The sequence below is a fragment of the Poromitra crassiceps genome, assembly GCF_964638095.1.
Source record: "Poromitra crassiceps genome assembly, chromosome: 13".
NCBI lineage: Eukaryota > Metazoa > Chordata > Actinopteri > Beryciformes > Melamphaidae > Poromitra > Poromitra crassiceps.
Window position 1 is genome coordinate 4,472,444 of NC_139644.1, and position 26,152 is coordinate 4,498,595.

The 26,152-nt window shown below is 44.2% G+C and overlaps 1 protein-coding gene across 1 annotated transcript in view; it reads right to left on the minus strand.

The window, feature by feature from the left end:
- The window catches only part of dnah6 (dynein, axonemal, heavy chain 6), a gene marked incomplete at its 5' end in the record, with an annotated part of 137,910 nt that overhangs the window by 27,823 nt on the left and 83,935 nt on the right, over positions 1–26,152 (minus strand). Inside the window, 9 exons of the mRNA XM_083649338.1 lie at positions 850–1,040; positions 1,532–1,815; positions 4,769–4,904; positions 6,409–6,642; positions 11,685–11,864; positions 13,579–13,759; positions 19,324–19,391; positions 19,684–19,848; positions 21,330–21,455. Of these exons, the coding sequence (XP_083505464.1) occupies positions 850–1,040; positions 1,532–1,815; positions 4,769–4,904; positions 6,409–6,642; positions 11,685–11,864; positions 13,579–13,759; positions 19,324–19,391; positions 19,684–19,848; positions 21,330–21,455 (1,565 nt within the window). The remainder of the gene's footprint in view (positions 1–849; positions 1,041–1,531; positions 1,816–4,768; positions 4,905–6,408; positions 6,643–11,684; positions 11,865–13,578; positions 13,760–19,323; positions 19,392–19,683; positions 19,849–21,329; positions 21,456–26,152) is intronic.

Below are 26,152 nucleotides of genomic sequence, written 5' to 3' on the forward strand. Positions count from 1 at the left end.
CGAAGCCGGTGGCTGCCTGGTGCTCCGCGGATCCCACTCTCGTAGCACGACAACACGCTGAATCCCACCTGATTTGGGGGTGGAACACGCCAGGATTGGCCGATGCCAAAGCCAGTCGACGGAATTGTCAAATCAAATCATCGACACCGTATATGGTCCGCCTCTCAATTTGTTTTCAGTCTGAAACGGACTCAGATGCACGTGACGAACGGGTTCACCTCGACTTTATGTATCAAAATAATTTTCTTATATTAAATGTACTGAATGTAAACATACTGCAAAATGCTGTTAATAGAAATGCAAGCAAAAGACATGCTTGGGCTTGGGTGGAAAGCTTCTTCTATTTTTTTTTTATTATTATTTGTATTTATATAGTTAATTTGATAGGGACAATGCAAATTAACATAGTAACCTTTCACTCATTACAAACAAGTTAAAGTAACAGAGACGTCTAAACCAAACCCCATCTCTTAAAACAGATCCAAACCAAACCCCATCTCTTAAAACAGAGACGTCTAAACCAAACCCCATCTCTTAAAACAGAGATGTTGGCTCCCACAATTTTCAAATGCTCCCGCCTACCCGTCTGTACTTCACAGAGGAGAAAGTTGGTCAAAACGGATGCTAATTTCTCCAATCACCTGCCTTGGTTTTGTTTACATGATTGGTCGAATAACATCTACCGTAACTTCTTTGAAAGATGACAACTTCCTCTGGCCAAATTTTAACAGGCCAAAGTACAGACTCTCTGGAGCACTGGAAGATTGTGGAAGAGATAGACGGGCTTGAGACCCCCCCCCCCCCCGTCTTAGACCATTCCTCCATCCCACCTGCCCTTTCTGTACGTACCTGTCCAGGCAGCCTCTCTCTTTAGCAAAGCGCTGAAAGGCAGCCATGGGGTCGGACCCTGTGCTGAGGATGAACACCAGTGGGGTGGTGGGGGACATGTCGTTGTACAGAGTGGCCAGCTCCACTGGGGGGTTTTCCACAAACTGCTTCCCTAGGCTGACCATCACAAACTCTGTAGCTGCAGACACCACCTGCACAGCAGAGAGGGAGCAAGGGACATTATGGAATAATAGACCAAACAGGACATGGAATAGAAAATATAATAGAGAGACAAAGTCACACCCACTTCAGACATACAACCCAAGGGATTTCATCTGTCATTTATTTTTCCATAGATATTTCGTAAATGTTCAAAAATCATTCTTGGTCTGAGCACCTTACCCATTAAGCCACAAGCCCAAACCACATCTTGAGATGAACATTTTTAACCCCTGACCCTAAACTTAACCCTAACCATAACAACCAACATCCTTAAAACTAAAATACATTTCAATTAAACATGTTTGAAGAGTTGTATGGAGATTCCTCTGTTCAGTGTTTCAACCTTCAGCCTTCAAGGCTAACTTCCATGTGCTATATATATATATATATATATATATATATATATATATATATATATATATATATATACTGTATATATACTGTATATATTGGCTGCGAGATGACACTCGTCTCATCTGACCTTCTCTTCCATGAAGCTCTTGATAAGGACTAGTTTCTGGAAACTCCCCAGCCTCTCATTCCAGTGGCCCCTGATCTTCTCCTCCTCCTCCTCCCCCTCTCTGGGGTCCCATACAGGAGGTCCCTCTCTGGTGTCCCATACAGGAGGTCCCTCTCTGGTGTCCCATACAGGAGGTCCCTCTCTGGTGTCCCATACAGGAGGTCCCTCTCTGGTGTCCCATACAGGAGGTCCCTCTGACACGTAGCCCTCCCAGCTCTCTGGGTTAATGGATGCTTCCAAACGGCCTAGAGGAGAGGACACAGGTTTGATGCTGCACAAATCTTCATTCATCTTGTATAAGGCCTAGGGCTGTCACTTTTCATTCGAAATTCGAATGCAACTTCGAATGTGGGGGAAGGGGTTCGTTTTCGAAATGTAATTTGAATGTTCGAATTTTTTTTTTTTTTTTTATTATTATTATTATTATTATTTTTTTTTTTTTTTTTTTTTTTTTTTTATTAACCAAAATTAACCAACTGCTGCTTGCTGGTAATGTTAATCCCATGTCAGAAAAAGTCTCCAGATTTGTCGCGTTAGTCTCTTCTGAGAAAGATTTGCAGTTGGCACGGATTGCAACTTGGCACCGTGGCGCATCATTGTTTTGCGTCCGCAACGCGCTCTCCGTGATAAATTACACCCTTTGATATTTATGACTCACGCTTTTGTTTCCCACAAGCTGCAGCACTGCATACAAATTAAAATAACCGCAACAATTTAGTGAGGCAGGATGGTGGTATAGCCTACAATACTGATGAAGAGCTCACAGATAAACGTTAACAGTAATATGAACCTAAACGAACGTTACTCAATAACGTTCTCATTTGATTAGTGTTGATGAAATATGAAAGCACTAATTTGCGGTGGGCAACATGTCCTGTTTTCACTCCACTTAAACAACCGTAAATAAACACCGTTTCCACCGTGCTTTTCACTGATTGGTCACAGATACTGTACACGTCATTGTCTGCGACACTATTTTGGTTAGTATGGACTTTAGGGTCTACTAGTTAAGATGTACCTTACGTCTCCGTGGTGCAACCAAACAAAGACACAACTTTAGTGTCAAACTAACTAGTTTGAACGTAGCAGTTAGTGTGGACTTTACACCCTAACTTAAGACAGAACTTACGTTCAGCTGGTGCAAGAGGCTGCTGGACTGAAAAAAAAAAAAAAAAAAAATTTTTTTTTTTTAAATTAATCAAAAAACTTCGAATATATTCGAACGAATATTGGGCAATTAAAGTTCGTTCGAATTTTATTTTGGGGAAAAAGTGACAGCCCTAATAAGGCCTATGTATGTATGTATGTATGTATGTATGTATGTATGTATGTATGTAGAGATCATGGTCGACGTTACAGTAAGTCCGACACTGTCCCAGAGTCTGACACATCTTCCAGTCTTTTCGTGGGACTTTTCATTTCAGCGAGTGTTGTGGAATTACTTTAGACATGTCTAACAAGCTACATGTCAAATTTCATATGAATGAATACATGGCCATTAGGATATCCAAATAGTTTAGGAAAGTGGTTTTGATTAGAGAAAGCCCTGGGAAGAGTTTGGGCGATGCTCGACAATCGATTGCTAATGCCTTAGCTACATTGTTTACGTTAGCATTGTTAGGTGGGAGACTAGTGTCCATGCGCAGACACTTGACAGGCTTGACACACTTGATACCTGGTAACACAGACACCACAGGCTTGACACATTTGACAGGAACTGGTAACTGACAAACTTGCAGGTTGATCCGCACGTGTCTTCTACTGCTCCTGCCCCTGAGCAGACTGTCGGTCTAGCCCAAGCAAAGCAAGCTTCTACTGCTCCTGCCCCTGAGCAGACTGTGGGTCTAGCCCAAGCAAAGCAAGCTTCCAGTGCAGCCATGCCTACTTCTTCCACCACCCCTGATGCTTTGCAGCAGGCAGGGCCACAATGTGGACACCTGCAAGGCGCTGCTGAGCTTAGTGACTTGGGTCCTAACCCTCCTAACCCTAACGTAGAAGAGAAGAGAAGCTTGCAGGACTGCTGCAGGCAGAAGGCAGGACAGTGGATGACCTCCATAACATATCCTCTAGGCCTACAGAATCCATCCTGCGTGCCCCGGCCCTGCCTCAGCAGCTTCACATACTGAACCCCCAATCTGGCTTCCCTCCGGCCGACCAAGCCGGAGGTAACAAACACGTGGGTGCAAACCTGCAACCTTCCTGTTGGTAGCCAGGGAATCTACCGCTACACTACCTGGATGCCTGGTCAAGGCTGTTTTAAATTGATTTCAAGTACCAATGACTTTGAAATCCAAATGGCACACTGCTTGGAGGGCATTTATTCAAATGGGACATTTTTTTTTTTTTTTTTACATTCGCACGACTGGAGTAACTCACATCATTTTCAGGCTGATATACGTTTGGAATTTGACTCTACTGATTGGTTGGAATTCCCCTGAGGGGATCTCGTCAGAAGAAATAACTCAATCAGAGACAATCTGAGACTAGAAGATGGAAATGAGTTTACGAGTTGACAATTCAGTGTGAATGCAGGCTAATACTTGAGTTTTAAACATGGTCATGACAGTAGGTAACCGTAGCTGTCCCACATGCCATACTAGCAGCAACAGTGTCTGACTCAGGCCCCAGTTACGCACCTAGGCTGGACAGTGCTGTGTATGAGGAAGGATCCCAGCTATGACAGTCACTGTTAATCCTCTACTCTAGTCTAGTTTGTATACATAGCAGGACAGTGATGGCCTGTATCAATGGATCCTGCCTAGATCAGCCATGAAGATAAGACTAGGATTAGGATACCTAGCGTGATTATGTATCATCTAACCCTAGAAAAAATCCGATACGCTACAAGGGGTTGTGCTCTCGACTTTTATACCATCTGGCAGCCAGTCCTGGACCAGGTAGAGAAAATGGACGCTTCAAGCATTTCAAATGTATAGATTTACCCCCCCCTCTCTCTCATATATTTATTTTCATTAATCTGTTTTTGTTGTTGTTGTTGTGTGTTTTTTCTTTTCTTTCTTTTTCTTCTGTGTGTCTTTGTGTATTGATATACTGTGATGTATGACATGATGTATGTGGTGTAATAGGCTAGGGGTTCTCGTGGGATGGGGTTTTGTTAAGCGTCAAGTGTATTTAAATCTGTATTTTGTATAATATACAGAAAACAAATAAAAAAACTTTGAACAAAAAAAAGGATACCTAGCGTGATGTGGATATGGGTTCTGGTGATCTCCTTGGAGATGCCTTTGAAGCAGGGCAGTGTGTCCTCCAGCTCACAGCATGTCTGCCAGAAGAAGTCAGTGAGCCAGGGAACATCTGGTCGTGCAGAATACTCCTGGGAGATGGAGGAACAATAGAAGAGAGAGACAAAGAGGCAGGTGAAAGAAGGGGTAAGATCACAGGTAGCAAGGCGGTGAGGCGAGTAAGTAAAAAAACAAGCTGCGTGCGAACTCATCATACCTGCTGCACCCAAATCACTATTCCTGATCTGGTACCGTCACACACCGTCCTCAACAGCCCACACCGCTCGCAGCACAATAACACTCCAACAATCAGTGATCACACCAACTCTTAGCCACGTAGCACAGAAACACATTCACATCTCCACAACAACAGCAATCACCATCTATACAAAAACATCCCAAATGCAAGCCAGATTTTTTTTTCAATTCCCAATTATTATTTTTATCAATTCACAATTTAATAATTTCCAATTATTTCCCCAGCATCCTACCCTCTGATTGCGTCCGAGCCAGGCAAGCTGACCCAATAGCGTCACGTGTCCTGTTGGCACAAGCAGAGCTCAATGCTTGAAAGAGCCAGACTGGGCGGCCTGCGGTCCGACGCTTTACCCAGAGCTGAACGCTTTAAACAAGTTTAAACTGTGATGCTCACAGCCAGCATGACATGTTTGGTACCAATGGATGCCTTAAGCCTTCTAGTTCCATGAGACCATAGTCATGTTCTAGTTCCAGGAGACCATAGTCATGTTGGCCGTTGACGCCGGCATCCTCAAGGAGTAGAACACTTTTTTTCATGCACACATCCACGACCCACTCAAAACGGCCCCGCGACCCACTGTTGGGTCCCGACCCACCAGTTGAGAACCACTGGTGTACACGACATGCTTGGCATTCAAGTGGTCACATCATGAGCATGCGCAGTTGACTAGAAGCCACGAGGCTAACAATTTAGCTAACACTAGCTAGCAAGCGGCTAACTACGTTAATACAGGAAATGCAAAGGCATAATGACTGGACCTGGGCTATTTCCTGTTTTTTTTTACTAGGGATGGCTCGATCCAACTTCTTCATGTCCGATACCGATACCAATCCGATATGTCTTTTTCTCCTCTCTTATAGGCCTACAACTAAGCTGTTCATAATACATTTGTCTGGATGCACTTTGCAGGATTACAAATTCAATTTTAAAGTCTGTTTTTGCCTCACACAACTGGGAGTGGAGAAATAACAGTCTGCAGACAGCAGGTGCTGACATTGTGTTATTTTTCGCTTGTTGTTATTATGAATGAGAAACAGGAGACACGAGGTAGATTGGGTGAAAGCTGCTGTAACCAACACATAAGGTCTGAAAGTTTACTGGAAAAATGTCCTCATGAGGAGCATGTCGCCACCTCCAGTAGTCAAATGCAGGAAAGATGTTCAAAAGTAATCGAAAGGTAATGGAAAGTAACGTAAGTAAGAAATTAACGTTACTTTAATATTGTGATACTTGGATTTCATTACTGATAAAAAAACAACAACATGTAATTAGTAACTCTATGGGCTTAAAGTAACCTTCCCAACCCTGCTGACGTCCCAATGGATTCCCTGCCCCACCTTATCCAAGGCAGCAGAGCCTCTGAGGAAATGCTGCCACTCTGCGTCGGACACGTCTCCTTGCTGCTTCATGATCTGGACACACAGCAGGAAGCTGTACACGCTCGTGTGCTGGTGGAAGAGGCCGCGCGACACGTTGCTGTAGGAGGAGAGCAGAGTGTGATCCAGCAGGGTCTGCAGACGCTGCTCCAGCACCAAGCTCTTCTCTGAGGCCTCGATGGTGGAGTTAAACAGCTGTGAGGAGAGAGAGATGGAATGAGTTAAACAGCTGTGAGGAGAGAGAGAGAGAGGGAATGAGTTAAACAGCTGTGAGGAGAGAGAGAGAGAGGGAATGAGTTAAACAGCTGTGAGGAGAGAGAGAGAGAGGGAATGAGTTAAACAGCTGTGAGGAGAGAGAGAGAGGGAATGAGTTAAACAGCTGGGAGGAGAGAGAGATGGAACAAGTTAAACAGCTGGGAGGAGGGAGAGAGAGAATGAGTTAAACAGCTGGGAGGAGGGAGAGAGAGAATGAGTTAAACAGCTGGGAGGAGAGAGAGATGGAATGAGTTAAACAGCTGGGAGGAGAGAGAGATGGAACAAGTTAAACAGCTGGGAGGAGGGAGAGAGAGAATGAGTTAAACAGCTGGGAGGAGGGAGAGAGAGAATGAGTTAAACAGCTGGGAGGAGAGAGAGATGGAACGAGTTAAACAGCTGGGAGGAGAGAGAGATGGAACAAGTTAAACAGCTGGGAGGAGGGAGAGAATGAGTTAAACAGCTGGGAGGAGAGAGAATGAGTTAAACAGCTGGGAGGAGAGAGAGATGGAATGAGTTAAACAGCTGGGAGGAGAGAGAGATGGAACGAGTTAAACAGCTGGGAGGAGAGAGAGAGAGGGAATGAGTTAAACAGCTGGGAGGAGAGAGAGATGGAACGAGTTAAACAGCTGGAAGGAGAGACAGATGGAACGAGTTAAACAGCTGGCAGGAGGGAGAGAATGAGTTAAACAGCTGGGAGGAGAGAGAGAGGGAACGAGTTAAACAGCTGGGAGGAGAGAGAGAATGAGTTAAACAGCTGGGAGGAGAGAGGGAATGAGTTAAACAGCTGGGAGGAGAGAGAGAGGGAATGAGTTAAACAGCTGGGAGGAGAGAGAGAGAGGGAATGAGTTAAACAGCTGGGAGGAGAGAGAGAGAGGGAATGAGTTAAATAGCTGGGAGGAGAGACAGATGGAACGAGTTAAACAGCTGGCAGGAGGGAGAGAATGAGTTAAACAGCTGGGAGGAGAGAGAGAGGGAACGAGTTAAACAGCTGGGAGGAGAGAGAGAATGAGTTAAACAGCTGGGAGGAGAGAGAGAGGGAATGAGTTAAACAGCTGGGAGGAGAGAGAGAGGGAATGAGTTAAACAGCTGGGAGGAGAGAGAGAGGGAATGAGTTAAACAGCTGGGAGGAGAGAGAGAGAGGGAATGAGTTAAACAGCTGGGAGGAGAGAGAGAGAGGGAATGAGTTAAACAGCTGGGAGGAGAGAGAGAGAGGGAATGAGTTAAACAGCTGGGAGGAGAGAGAGATGGAATGAGTTAAACAGCTGGGAGGAGAGAGAGAGAGGGAATGAGTTAAACAGCTGGGAGGAGAGAGAGATGGAATGAGTTAAACAGCTGGGAGGAGAGAGAGAGAGGGAATGAGTTAAACAGCTGGGAGGAGAGAGAGAGAGAGGGAATGAGTTAAACAGCTGGGAGGAGAGAGAGAGAGAGAGGGAATGAGTTAAACAGCTGGGAGGAGGTCTATGGGTAAGTAAGTAAGTAAGTAAAACTTTATTTCTATAGCGCTCTTCACAGCACGAGTGCACAGAGTGCTTTACATAAATAAAAACAGCATCAAAAGAATACAGGCACAGGAATAGTATAAAAAAGGGGGAAACATAAAACAAGGAACATAAGGAACAAAGGGTGGCTAGGAATGACTAGTTGAAAGCCTGTCTAAACAGGTGGGTCTTTAGAAGACGCTTAAAGATAAGCTCTGAGGGAGCGGCTCTCAGGTCAGGGGGGAGGGCGTTCCAGAGCCTCGGGGCCGTCGCCTCGAAAGCTCTGTCCCCTTTGGTTTTTAATTTGGTCCTGGGTACGACCAGGAGCGCCTGGTCAGAGGACCTCAGTGACCTACTAGAGGAGTAGGGAAGGATGAGGTCAGTGATGTAGACAGGGGCTTGGCCGAACAGAGATCTATAAGCGAACACAATGATTTTGAAGTTAATCCTGTGATGAACCGGGAGCCAGTGCAGGGATGCTAAGATGGGGGTGATATGACAAGACTTTTTTGACCTAGTAAGCAGTCTGGCAGCAGCGTTCTGGATCAGCTGGAGTTGGGCCACAGATGATTTGTTGAGGTAGGAGAATAGGGAGTTACAGTAGTCTAGTCTCGAAGAGATAAAAGCATGTATGGACATTTCTAGTTCAGCATGGGATATAATGGACCGGAGTTTGGCGATATTTCTAAGATGGAAGAAGCAGGTGCGGGTCAGGGATTTTACGTGTTTATCTAAGTGCATGGACTGATCGAATATTACCCCCAGGTTTCTTATATGAGGGCGCACATTATCCTTAAGGGACCCCAAGTGCGTCTTTATTTTAGATGCAGTAGTTTCACCCGCTACGATCAATACCTCGGTCTTTGCAGCATTTAATTGGAGGAAGTTGCTGCCCATCCAGTTCGTGATGGCAGACAGACACTCCAGCAGGGTGCTGAGTTCCTCCATTTTGTCGGGCTTGAACGAGCAATACAGCTGAATATCATCTGCGAAGCAGTGATAAGAGACTCCTTTAAACAAACTAATGAGGAGGCCTAGGGGGAGCATGTAAAGGGCGAAGAGAAATGGCGCCAGCACGGATCCCTGTGGCACGCCACATGAAAGGGGTGAGGGGTCCGATTTGTAAGGGCCAACAGCCACGGAGAAACACCTCTCCTTAAGGTAGGAGGCAAACCAATTAAGGGCGCTCCCCGAGATTCCCACCCACTCCCTAAGTCTGTCTAGCAGGATTCTGTGGTCTACGGTGTCGAAAGCTGCGCTAAGATCTAATAAAACCAGGACAGAGCATTTCCCGGAGTCAGAGGCCATCATGATGTCATTTGAAACTCTGAGGAGCGCAGTTTCGGTGGAATGGTTTTTGCGGAAGCCTGATTGGAATTTGTCTGCAATGTTGTGGTTTGACAGGTAGGTGGTGAGCTGGTTAGCCACCACTTTCTCTAACACCTTTGAGATGAAGGGCAGCTTCGAAATGGGCCTATAGTTGATATTTTGGGAGGGGTCCAAGTTTGGCTTCTTAAGAAGGGGCTGGACAACCGCTTCCTTGAAGTAGGCTGGGACAGAACCGGAGACTAGGGACTTGTTTATAATAGTAACTAAACTAGGGCCAACAGAACTAAACACTTCCTTGAGCATGGATGTAGGTAATATATCTAGGGGGCTAGTGGAGGGCTTCATGGAGCTTACTATTTCTAAGAGATCATTTAGGGAGACAGGGGTGAAACTGCTCAAGGAGGAGTGGATGACTGGGCAAAGCGGGAGGGAGGAAGGGGAGGGGGTGATGTTTGCCCTAACAGCAGCAACTTTGTTTATAAAGAACAAAAGAAAATTGTTACAATCTCGGTTTGAGTACACAGGTACAGCAGGAGTAGGGGGACTGACGATGGAATTTATGGCCTTAAACAATACTTTAGGATTATGCTTGCTGGAGGAAATAAGGTTGGAAAAATACACTGCCCTAGCACTCTTAACCAAGTCATTAAATTCGGTACACAGATCTTTGAGATAGAGACGGTGAACTTCAAGGTTTGAGGATTTCCATTTCCTCTCTATTTTGCGACATTTGCGCCTCAGATCACAAATGTCCTTATTCAGCCAGGGGGCGGTGTTTACAGGGCGGACAGAGCGAGTTACAATGGAGGCTACGTCATTTAGAATGGCCGCACAATGCGTGTTGAAAACATGTACCAAACAATCCACGTCATCATCAGGGGACATCAAGACATTAAAATTAGCAGCGAAGTTCTCTACAGCTAGGCTATTTAAAATGCGAGAGCTTTTAGTGCGCTTCTCAGGCACAAAGTCATTGTCATAGGACAGGTTAAACAGAATACATTTGTGATCGGACACCGTCAAGTCCTCAGTGCAAACGTTATTGATATTTAACCCAATCGTGAACACGAGATCCAATGTATTTCCCTTGCTGTGGGTCGGGCCAGACACATGTTGGACGAAACGAAACGACTCAGTGATATTAAGAAAGTCAGCGGCAAAGATATCTGAGCTCTTGTTTACATGGATATTAAAATCCCCGGTCAGCAGTATTCTGTCCAAGCGAATGATGGATGCAAGGAAGTCACCAAATTCGGCAAGGAAAGAGCTATTTCTGCCTGGAGGGCGGTAGATTAGCACACAATGAAAGGGATTTGTACGTCCGATTTTATTCATATGGACTTCAAAAGAAGAGTAAGGACCAGAGCTCACCGTACGCGAGGAAAAACAGTCACGGTAGAACATGGCAAGTCCTCCACCTCTCCCTGAGGAACGAGGGGCGCATGAGTAAACACAGTTTGGTGGGCAAAGTTCGTTTAGCGCGGCAAATTCATCTGCTTTCTGCCAGGTTTCCGAAATCAGCAGCCAGTCCAGTTTCTTGGATACGAAGAGATCGTTTAGAAAGAACGACTTGTTGGTTATGGATCTGGCGTTTAGCAAACCAAAGCAGATGGAGTCGGATCCAGCTCTGCCGAGTGTTGACGCTCGGGGTAGGGGCCGCAGACACCTGGACCGGTGTCCGGCTCGGTGGAACACAGGAACGTATGCCGGTAGCAGAGAGGAAGACGCCGGGAGGATGGGCCTGAGGCAGGATAGCCTAACGCCGGAGGCCGTAGCCGTGCAGGTGGAGAGGGGCAAGGCCAGGGTGCGGTCTCGGATTTGCTTTCGGAACTTCACCGCAGCTCCAGCTCGTCTACCCCGACGTCTTGCACGCCTTGTCCAGGGACAGCAGCAGGATGACGCCCAGATCGTCGCGGGGATCTGGAGACGTAACGCCCGGTGTGAACTCCACTGTTCAGATCGTTGAGACAGGGAACCCACCACCGAATCGCGAATGTTCAACAAGGTAAGTTGGTCATACACAGCCACCGATTGTACACTGTTCACACATAACGATGAACAAACAAACAGGACAAACCAAACGAGGATCCAGCACAGACGACTAGCTGCCAACATAGGCGTGGCCATCTTGCTGTCAGTCAGAATAGGGGTTGTGTATGGGCTGATTTCTCTCACCTGTTTGAAGTACTTTAGGGAGAACTGATACATGGGATCGATCTCAGAGAGACTGGCGATAACAAAGTACAGAACAGAGCCCCTGGTGGCCACGGGCCGGTAGCGCTCCCTCGCCGAGTTGATCATCAGCTCAGTGGCCTCCGCCTCCTCCAGACGATGCTTTATGGCCTCCGAGGTGACCTGAGGAACAATCAAGACAGAGAGGTGACCTGAGGAACAATCAAGACAGAGAGGTGACCTGAGGAACAATCAAGACAGAGAAAGGTGACCTGAGGAACAATCAAGACAGAGAGGTGACCTGAGGAACAATCAAGACAGAGAGAGGTGACCTGAGGAACAATCAAGACAGAGAGAGGTGACCTGAGGAATAATCAAGACAGAGAGGTGACCTGAGGAATAATCAAAACAGAGAGAGGTGACCTGAGGAATGATCAAGACAGAGAGGTGACCTGAGGAACAATCAAGACAGAGAGGTGACCTGAGGAACAATCAAGACAGAGAGGTGACCTGAGGAACAATCAAGACAGAGAGGTGACCTGAGGAACAATCAAGACAGAGAGGTGACCTGAGGAACAATCAAGACAGAGAGGTGTCCTGAGGAACGATCAAGACAGAGAGGTGACCTGAGGAACAATCAAGACAGAGAGAGGTGACCTGAGAAATGATCAAGACAGAGAGAGGTGACCTGAGGAACGATCAAGACAGAGAGAGGTGTCCTGAGGAACGATCAAGACAGAGAGAGGTGACCTGAGAAATGATCAAGACAGAGAGAGGTGTCCTGAGGAACGATCAAGACAGAGAGAGGTGACCTGAGGAACAATCAAGACAGAGAGAAAGGACAGAAGAACAGAGGGAGAGGAATAACAGACAGGAGAGAGGTAAACAGGTTTGAACACACCTGTGATGATAGAGGATACCTCATTTATCATCCTATCAGCATAAAACAAGCCCAAAATCCTAACCATCCTATGTCGGTGTTTCTCAAACGCTGGGTCATGGGTCGCAAGCGCCCTCTAGTCAGTGATTCCCAACCAGGGGTACGTGTACCCCTAGGGGTACTTGAGCAGCTTGCAGGGGGTACTTGGAAAGATTGGGATTACTATGTATTTCCAAAATGATAAAAACTGATTGAAAACTGAACCAATTGAAAACTGTCAAAATTGTATTAAAGAGGAGTCATTCAAATTATTTTCATTTAATGAGATGTGTTAGAGAGGCCTACTAAAAGTTTAATATAAGTTTAATATAACAACTTTAGGAGAATTATGGACACACATGAGTGAGGGGGTACTATCGGCATGGTAAAACAGCTCAAGGGGTACATAACACAAAAATGGTTGGGAACCACAGAGGGCCACAGAGTATTTTCAAGTTTTCAAGAGCTTCTGGTATTGGCGTAAACTATTCAGACAAATACGTAGGTACCAGCCATGTTGGACTCGCTCACTGCATAAAATGGCTCCAAAGTCGGCAAGTTTTTGACAAAGGTATATGGGCATGACTATTTTTTCTCATGACATGTAATGTAATGTAATGACTATTTTTCTCACATCAAGATATCTGAATGAAATTGGGCCATTTGGGAGCCGTTTCTAACCTACCTCGTTGAGGTTGGGGGCGACCGGTGATTCGCCTGGCTGATTTCTCATGTACCACCTGTGTGGGATCGTGGGCACAATACCTCTTACATATGGGATTATAAGCACCTTACGCGACTGGTAGCTCGACTTAATCAATGTTGATAATGTGCAGGTTTTTTTGTTTTGTTTTCCTGTGTCTGAGCCTTGTTTGTTTGTCTTGTTCGTATGTTTTATTTAAAATAAAATATTGGGGAAAAAGAAGAAATTACAAAAGGTTGAGAAGCCCTTCCTGCTCTATGTGACTTCAGACCAACCTTGGACTCCTGGAGGGTTTGAACCAGCTCCTCGTTGTCCAGGATATTGCCCTCGGAGGTGAAGAGAAGCTTGAGGATGCGCTCTTCGATGGCTTTCAGCTGGGTGCGATCGGCGTTGATGCACACAATCAGCTCGTTCCTCTGTTCCTCAAGGTGTGGACTCTCCAAACGCACCACATCACTGGGGAGAGCGGGAGGTGATGACGGGACATGGGGGATAGGCAGCGGAGAGGGAGAAAGGAAAAGCAGTTATAAATGATCATGTGGTAAAAAGGTCAGAGAATAGGGTCAAAGAAAGTCATCAGTCATTACTGAGATACATAAAGAGATATGGAGGTTGAAATGAGGGCATGTGATAGGGCTTTGCACCCTCAGTTACATTTTCTGCCCCCTCACGTAAGTTAATGTACCCTCTATAAACATAATGTACCCTCTATAAACATAGCTCTGTTGTAAGTTAATGTACCCTCTATAAACATAATACCCTCTATAAACATAGCTCTGTTGTAAGTTAATGTACCCTCTATAAACATAGCTCTGTTGTACGTTAATGTACCCTCTATAAACATAATGTACCCTCTATAAACATAGCTCTGTTGTAAGTTAATGTACCCTCTATAAACATAGCTCTGTTGTAAGTTAATGTACCCTCTATAAACATAGCTCTGTTGTAAGTTAATGTACCCTCTATAAACATAATGTACCCTCTATAAACATAGCTCTGTTGTAAGTTAATGTACCCTCTATAAACATAATGTACCCTCTATAAACATAGCTCTGTTGTAAGTTAATGTACCCTCTATAAACATAATGTACCCTCTATAAACATAGCTCTGTTGTAAGTTAATGTACCCTCTATAAACATAGCTCTGTTGTAAGTTAATGTACCCTCTATAAACATAGCTCTGTTGTAAGTTAATGTACCCTCTATAAACATAATGTACCCTCTATAAACATAGCTCTGTTGTAAGTTAATGTACCCTCTATAAACATATTTGTACTCTCTATAAACATAGCTCTGTTGTAAGTGAATGTACCCTCTATAAACATAATGTACCCTCTATAAACATAGCTCTGTTGTAAGTTAATGTACCCTCTATAAACATAATGTACCCTCTATAAACATAGCTCTGTTGTAAGTTAATGTACCCTCTATAAACATAATGTACTCTCTATAAACATAGCTCTGTTGTAAGTTAATGTACCCTCTATAAACATAATGTACTCTCTATAAACATAGCTCTGTTGTAAGTTAATGTACCCTCTATAAACATAATGTACCCTCTATAAACATAGCTCTGTTGTAAGTTAATGTACCCTCTATAAACATAATGTACTCTCTATAAACATAGCTCTGTTGTAAGTTAATGTACCCTCTATAAACATAATGTACCCTCTATAAACATAGCTCTGTTGTAAGTTAATGTACCCTCTATACACATAATGTACCCTCTATAAACATAGCTCTGTTGTAAGTTAATGTACCCTCTATAAACATAATGTACCCTCTATAAACATAGCTCTGTTGTAAGTTAATGTACCCTCTATAAACATAATGTACCCTTTATAAACATAGCTCTGTTGTAAGTTAATGTACCCTCTATAAACATAATGTACCCTCTATAAACATAGCTCTGTTGTAAGTTAATGTACCCTCTATACACATAATGTACCCTCTATAAACATAGCTCTGTTGTAAGTTAATGTACCCTCTATAAACATAATGTACCCTTTATAAACATAGCTCTGTTGTAAGTTAATGTACCCTCTATACACATAATGTACCCTCTATAAACATAGCTCTGTTGTAAGTTAATGTTCTCTCTATAAACATAATGTACCCTTTATAAACATAGCTCTGTTGTAAGTTAATGTACCCTCTATAAACATAATGTACCCTTTATAAACATAGCTCTGTTGTAAGTTAATGTACCCTCTATAAACATAATGTACCCTCTATAAACATAGCTCTGTTGTAAGTTAATGTACCCTCTATAAACATAATGTACCCTCTATAAAAATAGCTCTGTTGTAAGTTAATGTACCCTCTATAAACATAATGTACCCTCTATAAACATAGCTCTGTTGTAAGTTAATGTACCCTCTATAAACATAATGTACCCTTTATAAACATAATGTACCCTCTATAAACATAGCTCTGTTGTAAGTTAATGTACCCTCTATAAACATAGCTCTGTTGTAAGTTAATGTACCCTCTATAAACATAATGTACCCTTTATAAACATAATGTACCCTTTATAAACATAGCTCTGTTGTAAGTTAATGTACTCTCTATAAACATAATGTACCCTCTATAAACATAGCTCTGTTGTAAGTTAATGTACCCTCTATAAACATAATGTACCCTCTATAAACATAGCTCTGTTGTAAGTTAATGTACCCTCTATAAACATAATGTACCCTCTATAAACATAGCTCTGTTGTAAGTTAATGTACCCTCTATAAACATAGCTATGTTTTAAGTTAATGTACCCTCTATAAACATAGCTCTGGTGTAAGTTAATGTACCCTCTATAAACATAATGTACCCTCTATAAACATAGCTCTGTTGTAAGTTAATGTACCCTCTATAAACATAGCTCTGTTGTAAGTTAATGTACCCTCTATAAACATAATGTACCCTCTATAAACATAGCTCTGTTGTAAGTTAATGTACCCTCTATAAACATATTTGTACTCTCTATAAACATAGCTCTGTTGTAAGTGAATGTACCCTCTATAAACATAATGTACCCTCTATAAACATAGCTCTGTTGTAAGTTAATGTACCCTCTATAAACATAATGTACCCTCTATAAACATAGCTCTGTTGTAAGTTAATGTACCCTCTATAAACATAATGTACTCTCTATAAACATAGCTCTGTTGTAAGTTAATGTACCCTCTATAAACATAATGTACCCTCTATAAAAATAGCTCTGTTGTAAGTTAATGTACCCTCTATAAACATAATGTACCCTCTATAAACATAGCTCTGTTGTAAGTTAATGTCACTCTATAAACATAATGTACCCTTTATAAACATAGCTCTGTTGTAAGTTAATGTACCCTCTATAAACATAATGTACCCTCTATAAACATAGCTCTGTTGTAAGTTAATGTACCCTCTATAAACATAATGTACCCTTTATAAACATAATGTACCCTCTATAAACATAGCTCTGTTGTAAGTTAATGTACCCTCTATAAACATAGCTCTGTTGTAAGTTAATGTACCCTCTATAAACATAATGTACCCTCTATAAACATAGCTCTGTTGTAAGTTAATGTACCCTCTATAAACATAATGTACCCTTTATAAACATAATGTACCCTCTATAAACATAGCTCTGTTGTAAGTTAATGTACCCTCTATAAACATAGCTCTGTTGTAAGTTAATGTACCCTCTATAAACATAATGTACCCTTTATAAACATAATGTACCCTTTATAAACATAGCTCTGTTGTAAGTTAATGTACTCTCTATAAACATAATGTACCCTCTATAAACATAGCTCTGTTGTAAGTTAATGTACCCTCTATAAACATAATGTACCCTCTATAAACATAGCTCTGTTGTAAGTTAATGTACCCTCTATAAACATAATGTACCCTCTATAAACATAGCTCTGTTGTAAGTTAATGTACCCTCTATAAACATACTGTACCCTCTATAAACATAATGTACCCTCTATAAACATAATGTACCCTTTATAAACATAGCTCTGTTGTTTCAGAATTGGCAGGGAAGCACTATTTGCTGTTAGTTGGTTGTCAGAGATGAATGTATTAGATTTGAACCTCACTGCATGTTGTAGTGATCATGTGATCAATAAAAACAACAACAAACTGACCTACAGACAGAGACAGAGCAGAGAGAGGCCAGAGAGAGGCCAGAGAGAGGCCAGAGAGAGGCCAGAGAGAGACCAGAGAGAGGCCAGAGAGAGGCTAGAGAGAGGCCAGAGAGAGGCCAGAGAGAGGCCAGAGAGAGGCCAGAGAGAGGCCAGAGAGAGACCAGAGAGAGACCAGAGAGAGGCTAGAGAGAGGCCAGAGAGAGGCCAGAGAGAGACCAGAGAGAGGCTAGAGAGAGGCCAGAGAGAGACCAGAGAGAGGCCAGAGAGAGGCCAGAGAGAGCACCAGAGAGAGGCCAGACAGAGCAGCTAAAGCAACAAGCACAGGATGATATCAGAACTGTCAAAAAAGAAAAAGGAGGCTGCAACTCTACTGAGGAATGGTAAGATAATTGAGTTGGTTTATTTGTCTGTTGCTTTGGCTGGCATGTCAGACAGACACAAACCTGATGCGTGTGGATGTTTGGCTGGCATGTCAGACAGACACAAACCTGATGCGTGTGGATGTTTGACCCAAGGCGTTCCTGAGATATCACGTTAACGAACATCGGACGGAGAACCCGAAAAAATTCCCATTATTTGCCAGTGTTGTAACCATAGACTGTAAAAAAAAAGCCTGAAAAGCCAGCAGTGAACGGAAGGACACAGAGTGGACAGACACACCGTCTCATCTAGTTGCATTGTGGTGTGAACAGGCAGGGTTTTGAGCGTTGCAGACCAGGCACGTTGCAGACCAGGCACGTTGCAGACCAGGCACGTTACAAGCAGTTGCAAGTTGCATCCAGTCTCATTGCGAATCATTGGTCTGAACTGGGCTTAAGAGTAGGATGCAATGTCTGTATTTGTGTGTGTGTGTGTGTGTGTGTGTGTGTGTGTGTGTGTGTGTACTGTACCTGACGAGATGGCCTACAGAGAGGAGGTGAGGGCCCTGGAACAATGGTGCCAGGACAACCACCTCTCTCTGAACGTCTCCAAGACCAAGGAGATCATTGTGGACTACAGGAGGGGGGGGGGGGGGGCGCACACCCCCCAATCACCATCAACGGCACAGTGGTGGAAAGGGTGGACAGCTTCAAGTACCTGGGAGTCAACATCCACCAGGACCTGACCTGGGCCGTTCACACCGCCACTGTTGTCAAAAAGGCCCAACAGCGAATACACGGACTCAGGCGCCTGAAGAAATTTGGGCTAAGGAAAGAAATCCTTAGGGACTTCTACAGAGGCACCATTGAAAGCCTGCTGACTGGCTGCTTCACCATATACGGGAACTGTACCACCATGGACAGCAGGGCGCTACGGAGAGTGAGGCGCGCGGCCCAGCACGTAACAGGATGTGAGTTGCCAGAACTGCATGAACTGTATAAACAGCGGTGCCTCAGGAGGTCCCTGAAGATCATCAAAGACACAAACCATGCCCTCAACAGCCTGTTCTCCCTGTTACCCTCAGGGAGGAGATACAGGGTTCCAAAAGCACGCACAAATCGCTTGAGGAACAGTTTCTTCCCGCAGGCCATGAGACTCCTTAACATACACAAATAGTGAAGTAGCCGTACTGTACCGTACTGTAGCTGCTACCATTACGTATGTCTAATGTTTAATTGTATGTTTAATAAGGAATATGCTATTTGCACCTGTATGTCAAATACGTCGAATTTAAAATGTTTAAGCACGTCTAATGTATGCACATGACATGTGCACCTATGTGCAGTGAATATGTCTCGGACTTGTCCTATCACTATACTGCCTTATTGCTTGTTGTGTCTTTTGTTGTTTTTGCACTCATATGCCCTGTTATATTTGTACTATGTTGTAAACGGAGTCCACAGCACAATAATTTCACACGTGATACTTGTACCATGGAGTGACAATAAAAATCTTGAATCTTGAATCTACCTGAGAAGTTGGTCTTCCAAGCCTGACTTGGTCACAGTGAAGTTGATGATAGTCACTTTGATACACACCTGAAAGGCAACAGAAGAGTTAGAACATCAAACTACAAGTCATCAAGTCAGACTAACTGGGGTTGTATCTTCTCCAAATTTTGTTTTCTCCATTTTTGAAATAAAAAATATATAATATAAAATATTATATATTTTTATATATTATATAAAAACACATAGGGAAATACATCATCTTAGTCTCGTGTGTTGATCAGAGTTGTGATTAAAGGGTTGGGTGGGCCACGGGAGATTTTCACATTTCAAAGTGGGCAGTGGCGTTCTTAAGTTTGGAAAGCCCTGGTGTCGTCCTGACCTCAGGCAGGTAGTGTGGATTGGCCATCTTGGTGGTCATGTAGAACCTAAAGTTCTTATTATAGTCGATGTCTGAGTCTCCCAGGCGGATCAGCGTGCGCCCCCCCGCCACAAAGGTCTGTTTCAGCAAGATGGGCTCCAGAGCTGGATCCAGGGTCTCCTTCAACTACACGCACGCACACACACGCACGCACGCGCGTGTGCACGCACACACACACACACACACACACACACACACACACACACACACACACGCACACACAGACAAAGGAATCACAATTACAATATATATATATCTTTTTTTTTTTTTTGTACCGGGCTCGCGGCCCGATACCGGTCCGCGGCCCGTTGGTTGGGGACCACTGCAATGGAGGACAGAGGTGGGTGCTTGCTGACAGGGTGGCCTAAAGATTAAAGAGATAGAGAGCCAAAATCACACTCACTTCCGCCATTCTTTTTTAGATGGACATTTCATAAAATGCTTGCTTGACTTTGTCAAATCAAGCGGTTCATCTATATTTAGAGTTAGGAGAGTCCATAGAACATTTCTGCGTCCCGCGTCTGCGGGTGGGAAGCCGGTGGGGGACTGGGGGGTTAGCATGATCCTCCCACGCACTACGTCCTGCCGGTGATACTTCTCACTATCAGGTGGAGGAAGCATGTGCTATATATAGCCTACAGCTCTATCAGGTGGAGGAAGCATGTGCTATATATAGCCTACAGCTCTATCAGGTGGAGGAAGCATGTGCTATATATAGCCTACAGCTCTATCAGGTGGAGGAAGCATGTGGTATATATAGCCTACAGCTCTATCAGGTGGAGGAAGCATGTGCTATATATAGCCTACAGCTCTATCAGGTGGAGGAAGCATGTGCTATATATAGCCTACAGCTCTATCAGGTGGAGGAAGCATGTGCTATATATAGCCTACAGCTCTATCAGGTGGAGGAAGCATGTGCTATATATAGCCTACAGCTCTATCAGGTGGAGGAAGCATGTGCTATACGTATATAGCCTACAGCTCTATCAGGTGGAGGAAGCATGTGCTATATATAGCCTACAGCTCTATCAGGTGGAGGAAGCATGTGCTATATATAGCCTACAGCTTTATCAGGTGGAGGAAGCATGTGCTATATATAGCCTACAGCTCTATCAGGTGGAGGAAGCATGTGCTATAGCCTACAGCTCTATCAGGTGGAGGAAGCATATGCTATACGTATATAGCCTACAGCTCTATCAGGTGGAGGAAGCATGTGCTATACGTATATAGCCTACAGCTCTATCAGGTGGAGGAAGCATGTGCTATACGTATATAGCCTACAGCTTTATCAGGTGGAGGAAGCATGTGCTATACGTATATAGCCTACAGCTCTATCAGGTGGAGGAAGCATGTGCTATACGTATAGCCTACAGCTCTATCAGGTGGAGGAAGCATGTGCTATACGTATATAGCCTACAGCTCTATCAGGTGGAGGAAGCATGTGCTATACGTATATAGCCTACAGCTCTATCAGGTGGAGGAAGCATGTGCTATACGTATATAGCCTACAGCTCTCCACAGATCAGTAGAGGGGGTGGAGCAATGACCAGGACAGCAGGTGGAATTGGAAAAGTGTGATTGGGGAGAAAACAAGAGTGTGTGCCTACCTCCTCCAGGAGCACGGGCAGGCCCATGCAGATGGCGTTCTCCAGGGTCCGGAGGAAGTCTAGGTCTGTCAGCTTGATGACCTTCAGACCATGCTTGGTCTCCTTGGAGCGGATCCAGCGGTTGGCCTGAGGAAGAGACAGATAGCCATACCATCTAAATAGAGAACCATAGGAATGAGTACGGAAGAGCTGGATGTTAGCACGTCTGGTTCCCTCATGTAAAAGTCTGTATGGGGATTTTGTATGGGGATTTTGGTTAAATGCTTGAAATAAGGTCTGTGGTTAACAAAAAGTTTATGAAACATGGAAATGAGTCCCACTTTTAGGAATTTTGAAACGTAAATGCGATTAAAAAAAATCTAAAATTTCAGAAAAAGCAAGATTTATCCTGCCTCACCACTATGTGATAGGTGTCGGGTGTCAGAGGGCACACAGTCCCATACTTTTTGGTTTTGCCCTTCACTGTCCGGATTCTGGGCCAAAATATTTGACTGGTACTCTAAGGCCTACAAAATAACTCTTCAGCCGGAGGCGGAACTCGCCATCCTCGGCCGTTCCCCACAGCTGTGCAGCAGTCTCTGATACAGGGGACGGTTGTTGCCAAGAAACTCATTCTGAAGGAATGGAAGTCCCTCTCCCCACCCTCTTTTCAGCTGTGGTTGATGGACATGACCTCAGTTGTACGGATGGAGAGACTCAGGTTCCTGAGGACTAACTCACTTAAGAGATTTTTGGCTATCTGGGACGTGTTTCTGGCCTACCTTGACAAGGCTAGGGGTGACGGGTGACTCGCACGGCTGGTGTTTCACGGTTCCCTTAGGTGGGATTCTATGTACAATGTCTCTTCACGCTGCTGCTAGCATCACGCGGAAAAAAACAACCCAGACCTTATTTTAGGCATTTAACCAAAATCCCCATACAAAAAGCCCATTGACTTTGAGACGAAGGAACCAGGAAGTGCAGGGACCTCTAGGTAAGCCTACAAAAAGACATCATCCGTGCGGGACTCTATTGATAGCCTTTTTATTACATACTAGATTATCAAGCCTAGCTTGCTGGGACTCTGGCCCGGTATTGTGTTGGGTAAGATCTGTGTATGTTTTGGGCAGTTCCCAGCAGCGCATTCCCCCAGTTTGTAAGTCGATCGAACGAATGGTTCTCGAGATAAACCACTTTTTGTGTTTGCCAGTAGGTGGCACTATGCCGAAGTGCACGAAATTCGGCACTGCACTCCATCAGGTCCCCCTAAGCACACCCCCCAGTTTAACTGCACTCCATCAGGTCCCCCTAAGCACACCCCCCAGTTACTCCATCAGCTCCCCCTAAGCACACCCCCCAGTTTGAAGTCGATCGGACAAACCGTTCTCGAGATAAAACCGTTTTTGTGTGTGTTTGCCAGTAGGTGGTGCTATGCCAAGTCTGTGTGTGTGTGTGTGTGTGTGTGTGTGTGTGTGTGTGTGTGTGTGTGTGTGTGTGTGGAAGGGGGGGTGGCGTAGCATCGGGCATGCGGCCCGATGTCACTTTCGTGTCACAAAATGTGACGCAGACACCGCCCGCCCGCCTATAGGGCCCAGGTGGACGGGCAGGTAGTGTCTGTGAATTTGCATCAAGTGTTGCTCATACATAGAACTTCGATTTTCTTATATATCAGACACAGATTTGTCATTCCTACCTGACATGTTTCGACAGTAACACTTCCGTCTTCATCAGAGGCGTCACTAGATGCTGTGTGACGTGTTACCGTCGAAACATGTCAGGTAGGAATGACAAATCTGTGTCTGATATATAAGAAAATCTAAGTTCTAAGTTACAATAAACACAATTAACCCTTTTGGATTGTTGCTCATACAGTCCCTCACTCATCTTATTCTCTCCTATCCTGAATTGCCTCGGTCCTATCAGGCAACTCTATTATACAATTCACATCCAAAGGCAGAGAGATGGGGGTGGGGGGTATATCCATCCACCCATTGAGTTCATTGAGTCTTATAAATACCTAGGCTTCTGGTTTGATAATCACCTTAACTTTAAATTGCATGTTTTCACTTTGTCTAAGAAGCTTAAATTTACGCTCAGTTTCTTGTATAGGCTTAAAGCCTGTTTCTCCTTGTCTGCCCGTAAACGCCTGGTGGAAAGCCTTTTTATGTCTCAGCTAGACTATGGTGATGTTGTTTACAGTCTTTCTAGCCCTACTTCCTTGTCTAAACTGGACCCCCTCTACCATGCTGCTCTGAGATATATCATAAACTCAGGTTACAGGACTCATCACCTCTACCATGCTGCTCTGAGATATATCACAGACTCAGGTTACAGGACTCATCACCTCTACCATGCTGCTCTGAGATATATCATAAACTCAGGTTACAGGACTCATCACCTCTACCATGCTGCTCTGAGATATATCACAAACTCAGGTTACAGGACTCATCACCTCTACCATGCTGCTCTGAGATATATCACAAACTCAGGTTACAGGACTCATCACCTCTACCATGCTGCTCTGAGATATATCACAAACTCAGGTTACAGGACTCATCACCTCTACCATGCTGCTCTGAGATATATCATAAACTCAGGTTACAGGACTCATCACCTCTACCATGCTGCTCTGAGATATATCACAAACTCAGGTTACAGGACTCATCACTTCTACCATGCTGCTCTGAGATATATCACTAACTCAGGTTACAGGACTCATCACCTCTACCATGCTGCTCTGAGATATATCATAAACTCAGGTTACAGGACTCATCACCTCTACCATGCTGCTCTGAGATATATCATAAACTCAGGTTACAGGACTCATCACCTCTACCATGCTGCTCTGAGATATATCACAAACTCAGGTTACAGGACTCATCACCTCTACCATGCTGCTCTGAGATATATCATAAACTCAGGTTACAGGACTCATCACCTCTACCATGCTGCTCTGAGATATATTACAAACTCAGGTTACAGGACTCATCACCTCTACCATGCTGCTCTGAGATATATCACAAACTCAGGTTACAGGACTCATCACCTCTACCATGCTGCTCTGAGATATATCATAAACTCAGGTTACAGGACTCATCACCTCTACCATGCTGCTCTGAGATATATCATAAACTCAGGTTACAGGACTCATCACTTCTACCATGCTGCTCTGAGATATATCACACACTCAGGTTACAGGACTCATCACCTCTACCATGCTGCTCTGAGATATATCATAAACTCAGGTTACAGGACTCATCACCTCTACCATGCTGCTCTGAGATATATTACAAACTCAGGTTACAGGACTCATCACCTCTACCATGCTGCTCTGAGATATATCACAAACTCAGGTTACAGGACTCATCACCTCTACCATGCTGCTCTGAGATATATCATAAACTCAGGTTACAGGACTCATCACCTCTACCATGCTGCTCTGAGATATATCACAAACTCAGGTTACAGGACTCATCACCTCTACCATGCTGCTCTGAGATATATCATAAACTCAGGTTACAGGACTCATCACCTCTACCATGCTGCTCTGAGATATATCACAAACTCAGGTTACAGGACTCATCACCTCTACCATGCTGCTCTGAGATATATCACAGACTCAGGTTACAGGACTCATCACCTCTACCATGCTGCTCTGAGATATATCATAAACTCAGGTTACAGGACTCATCACCTCTACCATGCTGCTCTGAGATATATCATAAACTCAGGTTACAGGACTCATCACCTCTACCATGCTGCTCTGAGATATATCACAAACTCAGGTTACAGGACTCATCACCTCTACCATGCTGCTCTGAGATATATCACAAACTCAGGTTACAGGACTCATCACCTCTACCATGCTGCTCTGAGATATATCATAAACTCAGGTTACAGGACTCATCACCTCTACCATGCTGCTCTGAGATATATCACAGACTCAGGTTACAGGACTCATCACCTCTACCATGCTGCTCTGAGATATATCATAAACTCAGGTTACAGGACTCATCACCTCTACCATGCTGCTCTGAGATATATCATAAACTCAGGTTACAGGACTCATCACCTCTACCATGCTGCTCTGAGATATATCACAGACTCAGGTTACAGGACTCATCACCTCTACCATGCTGCTCTGAGATATATCACAAACTCAGGTTACAGGACTCATCACCTCTACCATGCTGCTCTGAGATATATCACAAACTCAGGTTACAGGACTCATCACCTCTACCATGCTGCTCTGAGATATATCACAAACTCAGGTTACAGGACACATCACCTCTACCATGCTGCTCTGAGATATATCACAAACTCAGGTTACAGGACTCATCACCTCTACCATGCTGCTCTGAGATATATTACAAACTCAGGTTACAGGACTCATCACCTCTACCATGCTGCTCTGAGATATATCATAAACTCAGGTTACAGGACTCATCACCTCTACCATGCTGCTCTGAGATATATCATAAACTCAGGTTACAGGACTCATCACCTCTACCATGCTGCTCTGAGATATATTACAAACTCAGGTTACAGGACTCATCACCTCTACCATGCTGCTCTGAGATATATCACAAACTCAGGTTACAGGACTCATCACCTCTACCATGCTGCTCTGAGATATATCACAAACTCAGGTTACAGGACTCATCACCTCTACCATGCTGCTCTGAGATATATTACAAACTCAGGTTACAGGACTCATCACTTCTACCATGCTGCTCTGAGATATATCATAAACTCAGGTTACAGGACTCATCACCTCTACCATGCTGCTCTGAGATATATTACAAACTCAGGTTACAGGACTCATCACCTCTACCATGCTGCTC